This window comes from Protopterus annectens, chromosome 8.part0 (genome assembly GCF_019279795.1).
Source record: "Protopterus annectens isolate FY-2018-M chromosome 8.part0, PAN1.0, whole genome shotgun sequence".
NCBI classification, from domain to species: domain Eukaryota; kingdom Metazoa; phylum Chordata; order Ceratodontiformes; family Protopteridae; genus Protopterus; species Protopterus annectens.
In genome coordinates, this window is record NC_056741.1 from 1917104691 (window position 1) to 1917126973 (window position 22283).

Below are 22283 nucleotides of genomic sequence, written 5' to 3' on the forward strand. Positions count from 1 at the left end.
TGCTGCTATTTGAGTTGATATACTCCTTCAGGATTTATTTTAATCAGCTCTGAGCACATTTGACTTGCACCAAAGATGGAGCTTGCACTACTTTTTTCTTCTCAGTCAGCGTTTTCTCCTCACTTTTTTTGTGACTGATCTTTTCAGGTCGTCTAAAATTTGTTTTTGCTGGCATTCAGACAGTTCACTTACTACCCAGTGACTGAAATTTCACTGTTTCTCTTTTCTGAGTTCCTGTTTCCACATTGGGAGAGCTGAAATTAAGCACACTCAACAGCTATCTTGGAAGTCTCTCTCTTTCTGTATTTCAGTGCATTCCAATGACAACGTGTTCATAGCAGCTGCACCCATACCTCTCAAACTGCAATCATCAAAAATCTGGACAGACACCCATGAAAAATAGGTACAAATCTATATGCTGATTAACAACATTTGCATACATAATTATTTAGCTCCACCCACTCCAATTGAATTGTGGTATACCAACTTTCAAACACAAACTAAAGAACAGACAACCAAAATATGGCCCCAGAGCCTAGACTATGTAGTAAATGGTAACCATTGTTTTTGAAATGTACATCAATGATGTTCACTGGGAAGGAGGAAGATAATGAACCCTAGGATTTTGCTTCTGGTGACTTGCAGTATGTGGGTTTTGTGGTAAAAGTAGGGCATATAATGGTAGGCAATATTCTAATCTTGGCTAAATATTATAGTTTGCTAGGACCACCAAAAGTCACTCTCCATGACATACTGATCAGTGCCATAGCTAGAGTTTGTGCCACCCTTCCCCTGGGTCACGGTCGAATGGTGCTCCCCCATACACAGCCCCACCCCCCGAGCCATTCTAATGTCCCATTACTTGGCTACTTCGCTCCATTTACCATAAACACTGTAATTTTAACCTTTGAGAGTACTTGTATCTATTAGTGACATTGTGGCCATTCCTAAAAGCCTGACTGTTTGGTCAAAATTACCATTTGTATTAATATTAATTTTACTCAGTATAATTGGGTACCCTTGCAACAGCCCTAGAGTAGCTGGCTTTGGGGGTGTCTGGTGGCAGTGTAACTACCTTATTAGTCTGGACAGAAGGGGTCATAGCTAATAAATCTGTGCCAGCCCTTCCCAGGTGTGTATGTGAAAATCAAATCTCAAAGTGTGTGTGTGTGTGTGTGTGTGTGTGTGTGTGTGTGTGTGTGTGTGTGTGTGTGTGTGTGTGTGTGTGTCAGCTATTTGGAACAGGGGCATGAAGCACTGGTTTCAGAGAGAAGGTGCTGGAGAATTTGACTTGGATACTCAGCTGAGGACTTGACTCTACAGCTGTGCCAGTGGGGAGCCTTACTGAGGACCTGGGGAGAGGTAGACAGAGAAACTCAGGCCTCGGGCTGAGTGTGTTCTCTGTGTGCTCTTAAGGGAGAGAAATTGTACTTGATGCAGACAGCTGTATCTGGAAATACTGGATGTATCCATTTTTGCTCCAAGTGAACGTCCCTCTCCAGTGTCAGTGGTGAGGATTGAGGCTCTTTAATTGCTGGCCCAGAGATGGGATGTTACACCATTGATTCAAGGTTAAGTTAGCATAGGTGTTGGCAATGGAAGTACCCATCACCACACCTGCTACCTGATGATAAACACATTCACTGAAGATAAAAAATATCACTCGTTAATACTATTTCTACAAGTTCACATATAGTTTCTACATCCCCAGCACCCATGTCACTATACTCTCATAGGAATTTTTTGGATAACATCTATCCGATAATAATTTGGGTATACTGTAAACAAGGATGTTATATCTAATGTAGCAAAAATAAATCTTACACCTTTCCTAAACTTATGCCATTCAAAGTTTGGACAAAACGTCACCAGTGTCTCATAAATAGCTTTTAACTTTCATGAGATAATTGCCAAGAACAGACTGCAAACACAATGATATGGGTTTGGTAACCCACCCACTTCCAGACACAATTAGTCTCATTGGTGGGTGAGTTATATCCTTATGTATTTTTGGCAACCCGTAAAGTACTGGTGTCACAGGACAAGGAACATTAAAGTAATTGAATAATTAAACAGAACTGTCAGACAATTGGAGCTCAAATATACACATATTACCCTTACTAATAAACTTTGCGCCATATCATTAATGCTGATTTTTCTAAAAGTAGTTTCATCATTCTGAAACTCTAGTATAAATGTGAAATAGCTAGTCCTTATCTAATATTGCCACAGCACCACCTTTACCAACTTGTTTTATGTCATTGTTCTTTCTGTTGCAAATTTTGGAGAGCTGTATGTTCATCAGGTGTCAAATTATAAAGTTTTTTTTTTTTTTTGGACATATGTTGAAAGTTATGTTCGTTTGTGGACACATTGTACTTTTAAGGAGTTAGTTGCGAAAGAAATCTGATTGGGGCTGCATCACGTCTATAGCTTGGAAGTTTTATTTAAATTGATGTTTTAATGTATTGATAGTTTTACACTGAGGAAGTGCATTGGCCCGAAAGCTTTGTGATCACTGAATAATAAATTCATGTTTTTTTTAATGTTTTCAGCATATCCAGACTCTGGAGATTTTGTTAATGAAGTTCTAGGGTCCACTAGTACAGCTTGACATTATCTTCCTTCTGCTGGTGAAGCCACTGGGGGTAGTGAGTTGTAACCAAGGTGAACTCCCTACTCAAGACATAATATCACAGAGACCCTAAGAAACACTTAATAGCCAGGCATGCAATCTAAAATTGTGGCATATCCTCTCTCAGCTTTACTCAATTTAATACTTAGCTTGCAGACTGGATGTTTTTAATTTCCTAATTTTTAAATTGGCACTTTTCCCAACTCAACCTCTAAGACATCTATATAAAACAATGAATGTTTACAGAAGTCAAGTAACACCAGAACTATTTCAGTGCAAATACTAAGCACAAGTCTTTGAAAAGTTTCATCACCCATTCATGTCCACATGAGTCATTCAAACAGCATCCCTCTGAATAAGCTCATGCAGGGACATGCTAATGAAGAAAACTGAGGAAATGAGTTGCAGCTAATCTACAGGTATCATTGAGGTATTAGGGGTCAAGAAGCTTTAGTATGAAAAATTAATGGTGCGGTGAGTTTCACTACAATGTGCTGTGTTGTACTTGGTGGTGTGCTTTTGACAGGTTTTTGCCCTTTCTTCCTCTGTGGTGCAACTGTGTAGTTGGTGTATAAATAATCTAGGGGGTGCAGCCCTCCCCCGAAGGGCACCGTGGGAGGGCCTTCCCCCTACAAAACGGATTTTCTTGCAAGTTTTATATGTTTTTCAAATCCCCATTTTCTGTACTTGATTTTTGGTAAATGGGGATTTAAAAAACTGGGATATGATCTCATGTGGACAAACTATGAATTTCCTCTAGTTTCTTGCAAGACCAAGAAAAGCTTTTACATACTTTAAGATAGTGGGCCTGGCCATCTGGTCATTCCTTTACAGATAACTTCTCTTTCTGGTGTATGATTAACCCCTTCCAACTACATACCCAAGGCACCTTACACCTCAATTATTCCTACTTTGCACTTCAGAGCAATAACATTAAGCCCAGCCTGCCTTAACCATATCCAATACTATTTGAGCCTTGGGAAATCATAAATACAATTCTTCCAAATGGAAAACCACATCATCCAACCAAGACACAGCAGAGGAGTGGTGATGCTTCAGCACCTGGTCCACTGATCTCTAGAATGTGTCCAGGACCTAAAGTAGACTGAAAAGGAAGATAGCATACCGAAATGGTCTACTGTTAAAAAGGCAGTTTTACCCTTAGTCTCTATGTTTAAGGGGATCTGCCAATAACTCTGTTAAATCCAGCCTGACCTCACTGGGTTTTATGAAAGTCATTACAAATATGGACAGTACCAAACAGGACTAAAACAATGTGATTGCTGATCTTTGATTACTCTTACCATCACCATTCTCTCTTTTTAGATTCTTTCCATGCTTCAGGTACAGGGTTTTTAAATTAGAACTATTCCTGGACAGCCAATAATAACAATAAAACTGCAGGGTAATGAAACAGAAATGAGATACTGGCGCTTTCACACTTCTGTTAAGAGAGGAATTTAAGGAATGGGTAGTGAAAATTATTCAGGAGTTATTAGGGAAGATACAAATTTCTTCCGAAAATATAGTTAGGGATTGGAATAAAATTGAAGTGGAGTTTAAAAATAGTGTAGAAATAAGACAGAGAGAGGGATATGGTTAAGAAGTAAGAAGAATGACAAATGTTAAAGTATTGCGGTACAGGAGGAGTCTCACAGAACAAGACAAATTGCAGAATGCTAAAAAGAAAATAAGGGATTGCCTTGATAATATGCATGAGTTTAGAAAGACTGCTGTTAAACAACTTGTTTTATGATGACAACTCCAGAGCACAAAAAATGTTAGCGTAACAAAATCAGGCAACAGGGCTGTCATCAAGCTCAGAGAGCCTATAACAAGGAAGATAACCAAAGATACTGTAAAGGTACTAGAAATACTTCAAAAAAATTATACATATCTGTATAAAACAGAGAAATAATGGAAGTCAAAAAGGGTACAAATGGAAATGTTTATGGAAGAATTAAATATGCCACGGTTAGAGGTAGATGAGGCTCAATTACTAACAGGACAGGAGGAAAGGAGGTAAAAAGGTGATGTATACCCAACCTATAGAAAAGCCCACAGGAATGCATGCTATTCCTGGAAGTTTGGAAACAAGGAGGGAAGAAACTGATGCAAATCTGGAAGGTTTTGTTTAATAGTATTTCAAATGGAGGAGAAACACCAAAATCCTGGAAGAAAGCAGCAGTGGCTATAATACCTAAAGATAGTAAAGATCCATCAGATCTAGCTTCCCATAGGCCATTTCAATTCTAAACCAAGATTATAAAGTGTTTATATCTATAATGGCCAAAAGTGATGCCAACACTGATTGATATAGATCCATGTGTTTTTTGTGGAGGGAAAGCAGACATTTGACAACATAAACGATGATCCAGAGGAAAGCAGAATGCAAGAAAATACCACTGTTGTTGGTGGGTCTTGATGCTGAGAAAGCTTTTAACAGAGTGAGCTGGGATTTTATGAGTATGGCAATGGAACCATTTGCATTCTCTAATAAAATAAGGATGATTAGAAGGATATACAAGGGATCAGAGGCGAAAATTAAAGTGGATGGGTTCCTCTCTGATAATTTCCATTTGAGCAGAGAAACCAGGTAGGGGTGTTCTCTTTCCCATTTTTTTTTTTGCATTATATTTAGAACCACTGGCAAAGAAAATAAGGGACTCAGAAATTCAAGAATACAACTGGTATGGTAGTCAAGAAAAGCTGGCTTTATGTGCAGATGATATTATTCTATACTTGAAAAAAGTAGAAAAGGAAATTTCAGTGCTGTGGAACATTTTGAGACAGTATCAAGTCTTTTCAGGATACAAAATTAATAAAGATAAAACAAAAACAATACCTGTAAACTATGTACCCACATATGAACGGGTTCAGCAATGCCCATATTTATGAAGCATGATAAAATGATGTACTTAAGCAAAGGGATTAGACACAAACAAACTTAAGCAAAGGGATTAAAAAGGATTCTGTTACAGCAGCTAATGATATGAGGGAAGAGGCTAAACAAAAGATAATACAAAAACTGAGAAATTGGAAGCTCTGTTTTATGGATATAGATAGCAGGATACAAGCAGTCAAAAAGTTTTTAGTCCTTTTAGTTTTCTACACAGTTCAGTCGTACTTTTTTATCATCCAGAAGAGAAGTTGTGGATGATAAGAAATAGGGGAAGCTCAAGAAACAAGGAAAGAGGGAGATTTTGGATGCAGATTCTTAAGGAGAGTAACAGCAGCCATACAGAAAATTATATTCTTGAAGGAGAACGTATTCTAAACACTAAACTAATATGGGAATGGAGAAAGGAGTTTGACGATAGGGATAACTGCAATTAGGGATGCAGACAATAGGCAACAGGGGGCTGGAATTTACTGGAGAAAACTGGCAAAGGAGCCAAGGTATTTGAACAAATAATGAGAGAGAGGGAAAGGTACCAGAATGGGAAGAAGCTAAGCATTTTTGGACTGCAGGCTACAGATTGCTTTCCCCATCAAGGATTGGTATCAGAGTACAGGCAAAGAGAAAGAAACAGGGGGATCCTACGCAAAAGATCAGCACTGGTAGTTTTTGGTTCTTAGGTAGGTAACTAGGCTATCGGCTCAAGGGCCTATGCAAGCCTAGCGAACAAGGCTCCCTGGCTTTCGCCACCCACAAAAGTTATTTTCCTGTGCCACTGTCGAGCAGAGACACAGAAGTGATCCCCGGGGTGTATTTAAAATTTCCCATCCACTCAAGAAATTTCTTGAAGAGTGCTAATGAATAACTTTGCTTGACATAGTTCTTCATTAGCACTCAAGAAAAATCTTGATGAGTGGATGGGAAATAGGAAATCAGAAGCTGCTGTTAAAATATGGACAATAAGAATAGCATATAAAACATTCTATGTTAACTACAAGAATCAATCAGGGGAGGTTAGAAAGAAACTGGATAAGCAATTCACAAAGAAACAATGGAGGGATAAATGTAGGACTCAATATGCAACAGTGTAGAAGATTTGGGATATTTGCTTGGAAGTATTTACATAGATATTTTTATACCCCAAGTAGACTCAAAAGAATTTTTACTCAGGTAGCCGGCAAATGGAGATGTGATGGGGAACAAAGAGGTAAATGGGAACATATTTTTGGGAGTGTAATGAGTTGTCAGACTTCAAAAATTCCCTGCAGACTACTCTATCAGAAATACTGGGTGCAAATTGGTATAAATAAGGAAAGGATTTCTTGAAACATGATACAGAACTGGAATTGCCTAGACATAGTAAGGCCTTGCTGAGTCTAAATTATGGTGGCTGCCAAAAAAGTCACTAGAAAATGGAAATCAAAGTCTAAACCAACTGTACTAGAAGTAGTGAATACAGTAATCAGAAACAAGACAACTGGAAATGGGATCTTTAGAAAAGGGTAGGAGCAAATTACATAGAAAACTGTGAGTTGTAGAACGATGCATGCAGAATAACGTTTTGGAGGAGGAATGAGTTTTAAAATAAGCCAGGAATTGAATGAGCTATGTAATGGTTAACTGACAATGACTGGATTGCTTAGAAGGGATGTATAATGTCTGCAACTAAAAATACATCAATATGGTTCGTTTTCATTTATATAACTTATTAGTGCCTATATAATACATGACAATTTGATAATTTAATAAAGATGTTTCTTGCTTAAAAAAAAAACAAAAAAAAAAAAAAAAACAAAGAAATATTCCCAGAGAGAAGAAAGTTTATTTGGCATTTAGTAAGTGTTGCTGTTCCAAGTAACTCCAGAAAAAAAATGTTCTTCACAAAGAATCCTTGGACATTGTTCTGAGGTTTTGAAAAGGTGCCATCTACCATCACCTTGGGTGCAGATGATATCCACTTTATTATTTGTGGTCTTTGGAGGTCAGACAAATGTACTTATTAACTCAACTACATCGCTTTTCAGGTCTTTCAAGACTTTAATGCTAAGCTTGCTAGGTACAGCTCTTCCCAGTTTCTCTTGCCTTGTAACTCATCAGTTTATCTCAAGTGCTAGACACTAGTCCAGGAAGTTCTTCTCAGCTGTAGGGGCCAGAGCTACAAATTGGCCTCCCACTTAAAACTCCCTATATTGGGCATTCCCTTCAAACCAATGTAATGTTCTACAACTCTCTTAAAAGGGTTTGCCTGTATCCCCCCAGGTCTCTTTTGCTACATCCAAAAATAATTCAAAAGGGCTAAATCCTGTACAGGATTGACAGCACTTCCTGATCTGAGGACATTAAAGGAGGACAGCAGCCGATTTATATTGTCACGTGTTACTTTATAATCTTTCTTAATGGAGATCTGTCAAGTGATAATGGAGATCCATAGCAGTTTTACCTGAAAATCTAACAGATACAACACATGACTTTAGACAAACAGTATGCTTTACTCCATAAGAATCTTTTTCAGCATCCCACTTGGAAAAGCAGCAATACCAGTGTCTTTGAAACTGTTTCTGATTAGCCTCCCTGAGGTGGACAGCCTCATGAAACATGGTGACGTATTCCTGCACTACGAAAGACATAATTAAATCCATACTGATAGATCTGGCACTGTCAAACTCAAGACCCTACAATATCCTTTGTGATTCTTTTCAATGGAACTTCAATAATAGGTATTGGAATTAAGGGGTTCCTGAAATGCGGGTTACTGGCCATCCCCTTTGGCAATCAAGAGAACTGGCAAGATAATTCTCAATTTCCTTTAGTTCAGCCAGCCAATAAAATCTGGCTATGGCCCTCTCTTTAGTTTCATCCATGCCCAAATGGCCAAAGCTGCAAGTGATGATGCAGTTTGTTATATAATGTGGAGGGGGATCCACATGGCACGTGTGGTGGGCTTTGAGTCGCAAGAAAAGAAATTCTGAGCTTTTGGGATTTTTTCAGAAAATAAACTGCTGCCTTTCTGCCTGCAGACCAAGTTATAAGTCTCAGCACATGAGCATTTCTGACGATTTGTCCTTTCTTATTAGGTTAACACTCCATAGTAACATCACAACATGTAGCAATTGACAACTGCTTTGGTTTTATGTTAGGATGATGCTTGCATTATTTATTCCCATTTAACATGACATTTTACTTGGTTTACTATTTTCCTTTATAATTTTCTTCCTGCTTTGTTTCTGTTTGTTCATACCCAATTTAGAAGCTTCTGTACAGTGTTCTGGTTAAAGCAATTTAATGACGTACTAACTGACTGACTCTTCCTGCCGAAGGATGACAAGCTATTGGCAGGGGAAAAAAAATGCCTACCATTATGGTTGAAAACCCATTGCTGAAATTATGTGTATTCAGAAAAAAACAAAAAAGTTGAATTTTGCACTAAGTGTCCATCACTCAGGTTGACTACCAGCACTTCAATTTTTCCTCTGATTTAACTTGTCAGCTCCAATAAATCCATTTCTAGACTTCAAAGAGTTTGCGAAAATCAAAGGTGCATACAGAGCTGGAAATTATCTGCACAGCACTGAGAATATAGTCTTCGTCTCCTCACAAATGTAGCTGATAGCTCCACCACACCAGCAAGCTACAAAAAGGTAATTCAAGTGCACTATGAACTGCCATAATAAAGACAAAAAAAATCCAAGGTCAGCAAACCACAAAAGTCAGGGAAACACATTCCTTTACAGTCTGTAAAACGAAGCATAAATGGACTAGGGAAACATTAATGGGTAATCAGTATCTGAAGCCAATTTAGCCGACTATGCATATCCTGTCATTAATGCAGTGGAAATTCTGAATTACTTAATGATCATCATGACAAAACATTTTTACTGACCTGCTTAAATTTATAGAGATCATTTGATTTCTCATTAAAATGAAGACCCAGAAGCTCATTCTTAAGCCCTTCGAGAAAACTCTGGTTCTCAATGAAGTTAGGGATGACACAGTGAGGAAACGGATGCACATCCAGTTCAAGTCCAGCTAGGAAAAGGAAAACACTGCTATGTCAAGAGTCATTCAGGGACTTGTGCACCTGATGCACAACCAGAAAAATGAATTTATATTCAGTTCTTTCTTATAAAAAGCACTTTTTTTGCATCTCTTCTCCAGTTTATTACTAGTTTATGCATACTGGTTTATAACTAAAAAGCAGTTTCAGAGAAAACTGAGGGTAAACATCCTGAATAAATATGTGATTCTAACCACCAACAAAATTCTACTGTACATGAAAAGATGGTGTCAAACCACACGCCTTGCAGCTGATGACCTTAAAATTTTTACAATTGCTGTGTCAGAAAGAGAAGTACTGTTTGTCCCCATTCCCATATTCTTCTCATTTCTCTTTCTACATCAGGTCATGCACATCAGTCATAAAAGCAACGAATCACACCACCAGCCACCATCAAAACTGCTTTTTGTTTCCTTCAAGCACTCTTCCATCTGCACTTCTGATCCTATTTTCTCAGCAAGGCTGTTCCAGTCACCCATTCTCACATTAAATTGCATTTTTATTATCATGCATTTTCCTGCAAATAAGACAGTAAAACCTTCTGATTCTCTAAATGACTGTCGTTTTGTATGCATGCATGCATAAATAATAGTTACTGTCATGCATTTCACAGAAGTCAGAGTCTTCCCTTTCTATACAGTTACTATCTTTATATTATAAAAACATTTTTGCATCATCTTTTGCCTCTTAGCTCAGATCATGCTTTATCAGACTAACAACTGCAATATAAATCACCTTTCTCTGGGGACTAGTGATGTAGTGCACCTCTACATTATGGTGATGACCGACTGCCATGAGTCAGTATAGGTATGGTTCTTTTCTGAATTAGCTTAGATTTTTTTTTCTCCTTTGACCTGAGAACTTTGCCAGGACTCTCTATTGGTTGGATTTCATATTTTGAGATAATCATTTTTCTCCACTTTTAGAAAGTGTGGCTATGTTGGACAAGGATGCTCAGTCATATTAAGTGCTTTTGTTTTATTTTATCAACTATTTCTGCCACTGTGTCTGTATGTGTGCGCAATCTATGAAAATCACAGTTGGGACACCTGCATCTCCAAATCTTTACCAGCTTCTCAAATTTGTATATTATGTTCTTGTCCTGTCACAATCAATGAGGCATGCTGCATAGCATATGACCAGGATAATTATATCTCATAATGAAATGTCGCGGATACTACCAAGACTCCATTTGTGTCAGAGACCTTTAACTAATATTACTGTGTAATTTTCAAATGTATTTTTAAGAATATGGTTAATTCCTGTATCTCTGGGTTCCCCCATCTAGACACAGAATTTGCTGCTTGGCCCATGGCTTAGACTATTACACATGGTCTTTTGCACTGAAAACCACTTCTAGTTCTTGTCTAGTGCACCAAATGCTCGGTGTGTAGCATGCTGGACTTTTTAAACTTGTTAAATTTTGTTCTGTAACCGTACCACTTGAGAAGCATTTGCGGCAGCTTTTTGCTGCACTGTTGTTGCTAATCTTTTGATTATTTTGCATTATATTAATTAATACATTTTATACAATGCTACCTTTATGATATCTTAAGTCTGTTGGTCACCAACTGCACTGTATTGTGATGTGAAATTTGCTTCACGTTCATTTTGTTTTCAGGTTTTAATTTAGATTTTATAATAATCAACTTTAAATAAGATTTGCTTTAATCCACGTTAAGATTAGTTTTGCTTACATAGTAAATTTTTATCATTCATTACTGCAATTTTAAAAGTGCTTATGTAATCGATCACTATAAAGATCCGAAATTCAGGCCTGAGCTATCCACAATGCATTGTCAGACTGCAGTCTCTCGTTCTCAGACTTAAAGAATATTACTAATGAGACACAGTGTTCCACAAATCATGATGCAGCATGTCCCCTCCATTGTGTAATATCAGCATATACAAGGAGTAAGGGGTTTTATCAGACTGAAAGTAAAAGCATGACATTTCCTTTATTGTTTCTTTTTCTAAGGCTTACCTGAAAAAAACTGAGATGGTATGACACAACATACACAATACTGTATAAAGCCTCAAAAGCAAATCTTGGTGAATCATTTTAAAGGACACCCTGTAATTTTCGTTCATTTTGAGTAACCCAGGCAGGGATTCGAGACCCTTTTTCTTGTTTTGCCAAGCAAAAGTGGCAAATTTCTTTACTTCTGTAAGACTTCTGAATTACAGGGTTACTGAATTCCATACATATAAGCTACTAGTAACAAATACACACATTCACAATTTCAAAATACACATTCACAATTACAAAATTAACAAAGTGAGTGACCAACTTAATGACAGTGATACCTGCTGCACAGAATTTTTTTTTTTTTTTTTTTTTTTTTTTTTTTTTTTTTTTTTTAACAAAAGCAAGGAAATTGATCAACGTTACACAATACTAACAGAAATTATAAAAGAGTAAAAAAGAAAAAAAAAAAGAAAAAAATACTTAGTCAAAAGAAATAAAAAACAGAAGTAACAAGAATTATTTAGAGAAACTAACAAATTAATAATGAAAGTATTCCAGAATAGGGGGAATTTCACAAAACAAGAAGAGGATCAAGTGTAGAATGCTAAGCAGAAAATAAAGATTACCTCTATAATATGTGTAAGTTTAGAAAGACTGCTATTAAGCAACTTTTTTGTCGCTTCACAGCAAGACGTTGTCCCATTCGATTCTCAGCTAGAGCATCTTCTGTGTGTGGAGGCATGCGTGAATGGGCGTACCTTCGTTGAAAGTTGTGCATCAGGGCTGGTAACAGCACGTAAAAATCCATTACCAAACATTAACGGACCGGAGTTCCGCTGTGGTGACCCCTAACCGGGATAAGCCGAAAGACACAACAACAGTAGAGCACAAAAACTTTTAGCACAATGACTCTGGTAACAGAAAATAGAAAGGGCTGTCACCAAGCTTTGGGAGCCTGTAACAAGGAAGGTAATGAGAGATCCTGAAGAGGTATTAGAAATATTTCGGAAATTCTATGAAAGTCTGTACAATGCAGACAGATATAAAAATCAAGAAAAGGTACAAATGGAAATGTTTATGCAAGAATTAAAGATGCCAAGTTTAGAGGCAGATGAGGCTCAATTATTAACGGTTAGGTAGCAGGAGATGAAATAACAATTGTGATGTACAACCAATCTACAGGAAAGTCTCCAGGAATAGATGGTATTCCTGTGGAAGTTTGGAAGCCAAGAGTGGAAAACTGACAAAGATATGGAAGGTTTTGTTTAAGAGTATTTTAAGACGAGAAGTACCAATATTCTGGAAGAAAGCAATGGTAGCTGTAATAACTAAAGAGGGTAAACATCCATCAGACCAAGCTTCATACAGGCCCATTTTAATACTAAACCATGGCTATAAAGTGTTCATGACTAGAATGGCTAAAAGAATGACAAAAGTAGTGCCAGAATTGATAGATATGGATCAATGTGGTTTTGTGGAGGGGAGGCAAACACCCGTCAACATTAACAGAACGTGGATGATCCAAAGGGAGGCAGAATGTATAACGATACCATTGTTTTTGGTGGGTCTTGATGCAGAGAAAGCATTTGATAGAGTATGCTGGGACTTTATCAGCAGGGTAACGGAAACATTTGCATTTCCTGAAAAAATTATAAGACTGATTAGGAGGCTATTTGAGATATCTGAGGCAAAAATTAAAGTGCGTGGGGTCCTCTCGGATAATTTCTGCTTGAGCAGAGGAACCGCACAGGGCTGTCCTCGTTCCCCTTTGTTATTTGCATTATATTTAGAGCCACTGGCAAAGAAAATAATGGACTCAGAAATTCAAAGAATTAAATGGTATGGTAGTCAAGAAAAACTAGATTTATTTGCAGATGACATTTTTATACCTGACAAAACCAGAAAGAGACATTACAGTGTAGTGGAACATTTTGAGACAGTTTCAAATTTTTTGGGATACAAAATTAATAAAGCTAAAACAAAGGCAATAGCAGTAAATTATGTACCCACACATGGATTAGTTCAGCAATATCTGTATTTATGGGGACATGATAAAATGAAGTATTTAGCAGTATGGATTAAAATTATTCTGGTGTTGCAGCTAAGGATATGTGGGAAGAAACTAAATAAAAGATAATACAAAAATTGAGAAAATGGAAGCTTTGTTGTATGTGTATGGATAGTAAGATGCACGCAGTCAAAAATGTTTTAGTCCCTTTAGTCTTATACACAGGTCAGGCATATCAACCAGAGGAGAAGTTGTGGATAGCAATTAATAAAGAGCTGAAGGAATTCATTTGGGAGGGGAAGACGGCAAGAGTCAAGTGAAATAAGCAGATTCTTGCAGTAGAACAGGACGCATTGGGATTACCCAATTTGAACAGGTATTTCAGAAGTACACAGTTAAGGCTCCTATACATAGTACAAGCAGAAAACTATAATTCAAAGTGGAAAGGGATGATGGTGAAACAGAGGGAAGCTCAAGAAACAAGGAGAGACTGGGATTTCTGATGCAGGACTTTACGAATAATAATAATAATAATAATAATAATAATAATAATAATGCAGGACTTTATTAATAATAATAATAAAAATACGTTTTTAGAGTTTTGGAGTTTTAAAAAGGAAGATAAAAATAAATTCCCTCTGCCCCCAATCTGAGAACAAGTCAAACCAAACAGTATAGGGTACAGTATTAGTCAGGCCCATTTTTAATAGCAACTGTCAAGCAACCAGAAACTACAGTTATCCGGCATCTACCAATCCCCATGGGTGCCGGTTAACTGAGTTTACTGTACATGTACAGTACAATGTTTAATACAGTTTGATTACTTTTGTATAAACGTAAGTTTGTCTACGTCACAAGTGATAATTCAATAAAGATGTTTAAAAAATTAAAACAGATAAAGAAAACCTAACTTTAAGGCACTGCAGTTTTAAATTAATAGAGATGGAAAGACGAAGGAAAAACAAAACATGGTACTGTGAGGGAGGAGGTATGGTTATGGGGAGTTTCTCAGGAAACTACTGTTTCAATTTACAAAACCTTTACCAATACAGATTCCAGTATGTGCTTTATATTCTAATCAAGGCATTCACCATAATGTCTTCTCCATAAAAGATCAACATACATCCCTGCTCAAGTTTACAGAGCAACTCCACACAGAGTTAGGTGACCAGCCACTGCTATGCTCTATTCATCTGTGCAATTCAAGGCAGATGTGGCATTCTGCTACACACAAGTACAACTTTATATGGTATGTTGCACTTTTAAAATTGGATTTTTTTGCTACATTGCTAATTTTTTAAAAACTGTTCTTTGTGATTTGTTGCACTTTTTGTCTGCTGTAGCATAGACTAGATTCAGATCTGCTGAATCTGGTTCTCTTTGTTAAACTGAGCACTAAACCAGGCTATCTTTTGTAGGAGAGGGACCCCCTGGACCATTGTGGCAGGAGAGTGCAGTTAATACTCAATATGACTGAAGGTTGCTGGCACAGTTTTGTGCTTTTTCATTGGCTAAATGGTTTAATTCAGTTTGCTCACTGTTGCTACATAAGCTCTGTGTTTGCGCAGGTTTCCGCTTCTTTTAAACACAGCTCCACAGAGTTAGGCGACTAGCCACTGCTCTATTGTATTCATCTCTTTACGTGTAGCGCACCTCCACACACCATCCTGCACCACCGTGCAGTGGGGGTAATCACTGGTGGTTACAGATGCAAAAACGTCAGTAGATATTTTCTCTTAGTAGCTACCTGTGATCTGGCAGAGACATCCTTAAATTGCACTCAGAGAGCACCTCAGCTGTGCTTTTAGCCCTTAAATAGTCCCCAAACCACCAAATCTACAATAGTCTCACACCATTTAGAGAATCTTCGCTAGTATAGACCCTTTAGAGAGCCACATCAGTACAAACCCAGTTACCTCACACTTCCATCTTCTCTCCCCACTGTGAAAACTGGATTTAACCTATTATGATGGATAGTCATTTCCTCTCCATTTCTCTACCAGCCTGATTAACATGGATATCCTCAGTCACTGCAGCAAGTGCCTCATATACACCAAGGACCTCTACTCCTACAATCACCCAAATACAATTTGAGAGATGCATCTACACTAAGAATATGGAATCCTTGCTCTCTCGTGCACAGAAAAGTAACACTGAACAGATCGTCAGCTCACATACACTACCTCCTATGCAAACCATGCACTCAACACATAAACCATCAATGTGGAGGTACTCACCAGAAGCCTACCTAAACAACAGAGACCTTCCAAACACAAACATGCTACACCTAATACAGCACAAAAAGCACTAAATACACATAAAAACACAAGCATCAGCATCTCACCAAATAAGTCCCTATGGCAAAGCATATCCAAATCATTTTTTTTAGTCATAGGTGACTCCACTGTGAGACACACAGATGTCCCACTTACCAGGTTACAGTCAGCTGTCTATCACGTGTCAGGATCAGTTAGATCACACATGCACTCATGTCTCTCAACAACAAGTACCGTTACGAGTCCACCATAGTTCATGTTGGTGTGAATGACTTGAGACATCTCTCACTGGACTATATGAAGAGAGACATGATTAAGCTCTATGAATGTGTGTCTCAGACAGGTATGTCCCTAGCTTTGAGCAGCATTCTACCCTCACCTAGGATGATACCACAATACAAACAAAAAATGACTGACTTCAACAACTGGCTTATTTTCTGGTGTCATTCTAAGGAGATCCATTCCTTTCAGCCTGGGATGACATGGTTGACAGACCACAATGTTTTACTAGAGATGGTCTTCACCTGTCATCTCTAGGTTTCATGGCCAAGGCTCTTACCTCCCCCATGGTGCCTTTTTAGACAAGGTCTCAAGAGCAAAATTTTCAACGTGAAAATATCACTCACAAATAAATTAAAGGTTATGATACTAAACGCTAGGAGTTAAATCAGAAACTCCACTCTCTGGAAGCACTCCTCTCCCTGGAGGATTTTGAAGTTTGTGCAGTCACAAAAATTTGGTTCACAGCCGCAGAGAGTACCCCGGCTGTAGATCATAGTGTGTCTGCTGCCCAAGAACTACAGTAGCTTTAAAGGTACAAGTGCATATATGAACTGAGCACGTGCAAGCAGAGTGCCATTTTGGGTGAACAACTGGAGTGAAAGCGCGTGTGTGTGTGTGTGTGTGTGTAGCAGTCAGTCAGCTAGGTTGTGAAGTTGTATATTCCAGTCATCCATCCTGATGTGAGTGTGTAATAAACATCTTAAACACTCAAGCCTCATAGTCTTATTTGAATACACAAGACAAGCGACATGGTAAGTCAAAACATCTTAGAATCATGGGGTGCACAGTTCTAAATGGAGGAATATACAGGAGTGGCTCAAACGACTTGTAAACAGTATTTCCAAGTATTAAAAACTCGTTTAAATGATTTTTCACTCAACGAATACAGGGAGAAGCATTCAAAACATTCAAAATGAATTACTGAATAAACAAAATGTTCGAAATTGTGACAGACTGATGAAAGTACTCAAAATAATTACGAAAACTTTTAAAACGATGTCCAAATCGTATAAAATGATCGAAAAGCAGGAAAAGACTGTACGTTTTTGCAATTTCCTACTTTTTAACATTAACTAAAGCTATTCGAAGTGTCCAAAGTGTGCAAAGTATTGGCAGTGTGAGCAGTACTACAGTACAACCTTTTCAAAGTGCACAGTTATTTCAAAGAGACTGTTGTGCAGTTGAATAGAATTACAAGTACTTGGTGTGTGTTTGATACTTATTTGGCATGGCAGAAGGATTTCGAAGACGTGGTCGACTCGCGTTTGACTATAATATTACTGAAAACTGGAGAGTGTTTGAGCAAGAATATACTTTAATACAGGCTACTTTTTGTGATAAAGACGCACATACAAAAGCATTTATTCTGATCAATTTATCTGGTTCAGAAGGCATTGAGAGAGAATGTTCATTTCTATATGCACCTGTTGTGTATGCAGAGGAGGGAGAAGGCCACCATACTGTGGTACACGCTGAAATGCGGAAACACCCTGAGTGATTAAAACGTAAATTTAGAGAAATGTGCAAACCTCAAAGAAATATTACAATGGAAAAGCACATTTTACACAAGAGATCAAAAGCCTGGTGAAACTTTTGCAGCAGATGTAAGTGACTTGAAAAACAAGGCAAAAAACGTGCAGATTTGGTGATCTAGGAGGCGAATTGGTAGAAGACAGGATTGTGTGCAGTGTCGATAATGATGCAGTGAGAAAGATTTTGCTTTATGACAATGGTTTGGCTTTGGGCAGAGCTATAGATATTTGTCAAATGTATGAGCTTACAGAAAAGCACACAAATATGCTTACGAATGAAAGGAGCATGCTTGCAGAATCTTCCAGTACAAATGTTAATAGTAAGCAGCACGAGGTTAACAGATATAAGCCAAAAGGTTTGGCTCCCAAAATGAAACCCAGGGCAACTACAGTAAAACCCAGGACACACACATTAAAACCAAGGGGTGATTTTGCAAAACCCATGGTAAACCTCATAGCCAACTGTCATAATCGTGAAGGCAGTCACAAACCTAAACAAGAGAAGTGCTTAGCTTTTGGTCAGCAATGTCACAGATGTAAAACGTGGAATAATTTCAGAAAGCTTTGTAAATCTAAACAGGCACATTCTTTTATTAAGAGAGAGCATTCAAATAAGCAAAGCAGCAAGTTGATTAAATACCAAGCTGCAACCTTACTTTTTATGTTGATGGTGTCTCTGTACTTGAGGAAACGATTAATGCAGCAGATCTGTTGGCAAAGAGCAAAGTATTTTGTACTGTACTGATTAATGGGAGATCTGTAGAGCTCACAGTTGATACTGGTTCAAAGTGCAATGTCATGCCAGCAGAAATGTTTGCTACAGTAACTTGATTTGGCAAAGTGTGTGAAGCTTATTGTTTATGGTAGTAAAGAGATTCAAATCGAAGTCTTAGTACTTTCAGGCTATTCTGCTGGGAACAGCTATGACTTTCAGTTTTACATAGACAGAAAACATGTGCAGTCATCGTTAGGCCACAAAGACAGTTTGAAAATAGAAAGTCCACCATGTGAGCATGAGTAACAACGAAGGTTTCCCACAGAATATTTTTCCTGAATAGGCTGATATTTTCAAAGAAGAGCTTGGCAAACTCCCAGTCGTGTACTCCATGAAGTTAGACCACGAAGTAAGCTCAGCTGTCAGACCAGCATGGAAAGCTCCAACTGCAATACAGGGCAAAGTAAAAGCAAAGCTAGACAGAATGGTGTATTTACAAGTAATTTGTCCAGTAGAAGAACCAACTGAATGGGTATCCTCCAGTAATAGCTCATAAGAAAAGCTTACATGACATTCAAATATATATTGATCCAAGAGATTTGAACAAACACTTAACCCCTCATCATCCGATGCACACAGCTGAAGATGCAGCTCTCATGCCAAATGCCACTTTTTTTCTGTCTTGGATGCAAAAATTTAATTCTGGCTAATTTTGCTTGATCGAAAACCTTCCTTGCTAACCATTTTCAGTACACCATTTGGAAGGTACAGATGTTTGAGAATACCATTTGGAATAAATTCTGCCAGTGAAGTCACCCAACATGCAATGGAACAAACTTTTTCTGGTTATCTATATGCTGTTATAGTAGATGATATTCTTGTAGAAGGCAATGGAGAGGTTGAATGTGATAGAACCCTCAGAAACGTTCTGGATCATGCTCGTGAAGTGAATCAAACTGAATCCTCAGAAATGTAAATTTAGGCTGAAAGAAGTTACTTATGTGGGTCATTTGTTTACCAGTTCAGGCTTACGACCAGATCTATATAAGCAAGCTGCAATTCTTGAGATGTCAGCTCCAGACAGCGCCATAACTTTACAATGTTTTTTTGGCATGGTCAACTAATTAGGCAAGTTCATTCCTGATTTAAGTGAACTTTTAGCACTGCTACAAGAACTGACATGCACAAATGTAACTTGGTCCTGGCTGAACACCACCAAAGAGCATTAGATGCCCTGAAACATAAAATTGACACTCCACCCACTTTGAGATATTATGATATTCCCAAACCTGTAACTCCTTCCGGTGATGCTTCCAAATATGGTCTTGGTGCAGTAATTCTTCAAGATGGCAGACCAGTAGCCTATGCATCTAGAACTCCCAACTCAAACTGAGGTGCAAACTGAAAAAGAGCTTTTGGCAACAGAGTTTGCATGTTTGAACTTCAATGATTATATTATGGCCAGCCTGTCCAGACAGACTGATCACTAACCTCTGGTTACTACAGTGAGAAAACCATTGCGCACAGCTCCAGACAGATTGCGACGCAGGATGTTAAAATTGCAAAAGTACATTTTCAATATGGTTTACACAAAAAGCAAACTTCTTTATCTTTTTCACAGATTCATAGATTCATACTGGGCTAACTGCCCTTGCGACACATTTTAAGCATAGCCAGTTATCCCTTGTGAGACTTGAACCCTGCACCTTGTGTTTGTAAGGCAAACACCTTAACCATTAAGCCACCCTCCCAACCTACTCGTAGATTCATAGATACTCTATCCAGATCAAATTTGAAGACATCTGTGAAGGCTGCCAGCCTAGCCAGATGGATTTCATTTGTAAATATGAATGCTGAACTACAGACTTGTTTTCTTAATTGAAAGAATATGTTGTGAAATGTTGAACTTTAAACAATGTAGCAACATTGCCCTCTGCTGTAAAGAAAGCCAAGTCAGGCATTTCTTGTTCGTCCTTTGAAGTTAAAGATTCGGAGTAATTCCGTCTGGGCTAGCACATTCTTTCGGTTGTTTTAACCAAGGGTTAAATTGCTAGATTTAAACATGCAAATGTATTTTTATTGCTCTGGTTTCTGCCTAGGTGTAAAGGAACGTGGATGCAGTTTCTGTTGGCCTGGGAACACAAGGAAAGTGAAAGAATGATGTAATGTTTATCAGAACTGCAATTTTGATTTAAACAGAGAGAACCAGAGATCATTAAGCATTTTTGCCTTGACTATCCAACTTACAGCACTGTCTTGCTCATATGCAAGTTATCTTAGACTTGTGTTTTCTTTTAGAAATAGCTAAAAACTAGAAAGATTACACTAAGTGTTTTTCTGTGATGTCAGAAATGTGCTACTGATTTATTTTAAATATTTCTGTGAGATCTCTGAACTCTTGACTAGCACTGTGTAGTAGAAAGTATTGTCTTGTGGTTTTGATTATTTATTATTAAATGTTTTAAAACCTTTCAACTGTGGCTGTTTTGTGTAGAGATAAGTTAAGCGCTAAGAGTACATTGCAAGTATATAAGGATCCTGTACCAAGTCACTCTAGTAAGCCTTGACTGATTAGTCATACTACCAATTGGATAATAATATTGCACAGTAATAATTGGACACTCTTAAGGGCCTTTGAGTAGCTGATAATTATTAGCTGGGTGGGGGCAGGCGATACTACCTTACAGTCTGGGTAATAGGGGCACAGCTGGAGAACCTGTGCCAGCCTTCCCCAGAAGTGTCTGTGTGGTTGTATAAACTCTTATCTCAAAGTGTGTGTGTGTGTGTGTGTCAGCTACTTGGGCAGGGACACGAAGCACTGGTTGGACAGAGAGGGTGCTGGAGATTTTAGCTTGCCCAGCTGGCTGAGATCTGAACTTTATAGCTGTGCCAGTGGAGAGTCTTATTGGGGACCTGGAGAGCAAGGGAGCGACCAGCCCCAGACTGACTGTGATCTCTGTTTGCTCTTAAGGGAAATTGCACTTTACTGTGTGTATTTGTTATCCTTTCCTCATATACGAGATGCCCTTTCTGGTGTTAGTGGTGAGGATTGAGGCTCCTTGATTTCTGGGCCAGGGCACGGGTGTCACAACATCATATAGCACTGTATAATCACGAAAAACACAAAGCACCAAAAAAGCTTCAAACACAGGAACTACGAGCACCCAAGAATGCATTACAGCATTCAGTTTATTCTGGTACCTCAGCCTTTCGCCTTCTGGGAATAATTCATTCAACTACATCCAAATCAATTTATACACCCAATAAATTAACCAATTATATGCAATCAACATGTTCAAAGCAATTACATCAAAAACTACCATAAAGTTTATTTGAAAAAGACTCAAAAAAAAAAAAAAAGGAATCTTTCAGAAACAGAAAAAACTTTATATAATTTACAAACTTTGTCAAAATCCTTTTACAAAGTTATATTAATTATCCAGGTTCATCCCCCTAGGGATGAATATTCTATCATTTATAATCATATTACATTCTAACCTATCAAGTTCCCTTTTAAAACTACCCCATTTTTTAAAATTGGCCATGCTAAGACACTAAAGAACAAGTCATCTACCATGGGGGTCCCTATTGGAACATCGAAAATGCAACTGTTCGAATCACTAAAGTTCGACCTTTAATGATCAAACAATTACATTTTCGAATGCTCTGAAAATGTTATAAAACTCAGAGATCGCGCTACAGAGTAGGAAAGGGAAACATTCCCTTTCCTGCGCTTAACTCTGTTAAAGTGTGATCTCGGAGTTGGTATATTTAAGTAGGTGTGGGGGGTGCAGGGGGGCTTACAGTTACTTTTGTTTCTTTTCTTTTTATTACATTTTCGAAGTTTTAGTACTTTGATCATATGGTGTCGACCATATGGTAGTCGAAGTACTGAAACTTCGATAATGTAATA

The 22283-nt window shown here is 38.0% G+C and overlaps 1 protein-coding gene across 1 annotated transcript in view; it reads right to left on the bottom strand.

The window, feature by feature from the left end:
- Positions 1–22283, bottom strand: part of OGFOD1 (2-oxoglutarate and iron dependent oxygenase domain containing 1) — a 690104-nt gene that overhangs the window by 618008 nt on the left and 49813 nt on the right. The window contains 1 exon segment of the mRNA XM_044081419.1: positions 9415–9560. Within this exon segment, the coding sequence (XP_043937354.1) occupies positions 9415–9560 (146 nt within the window).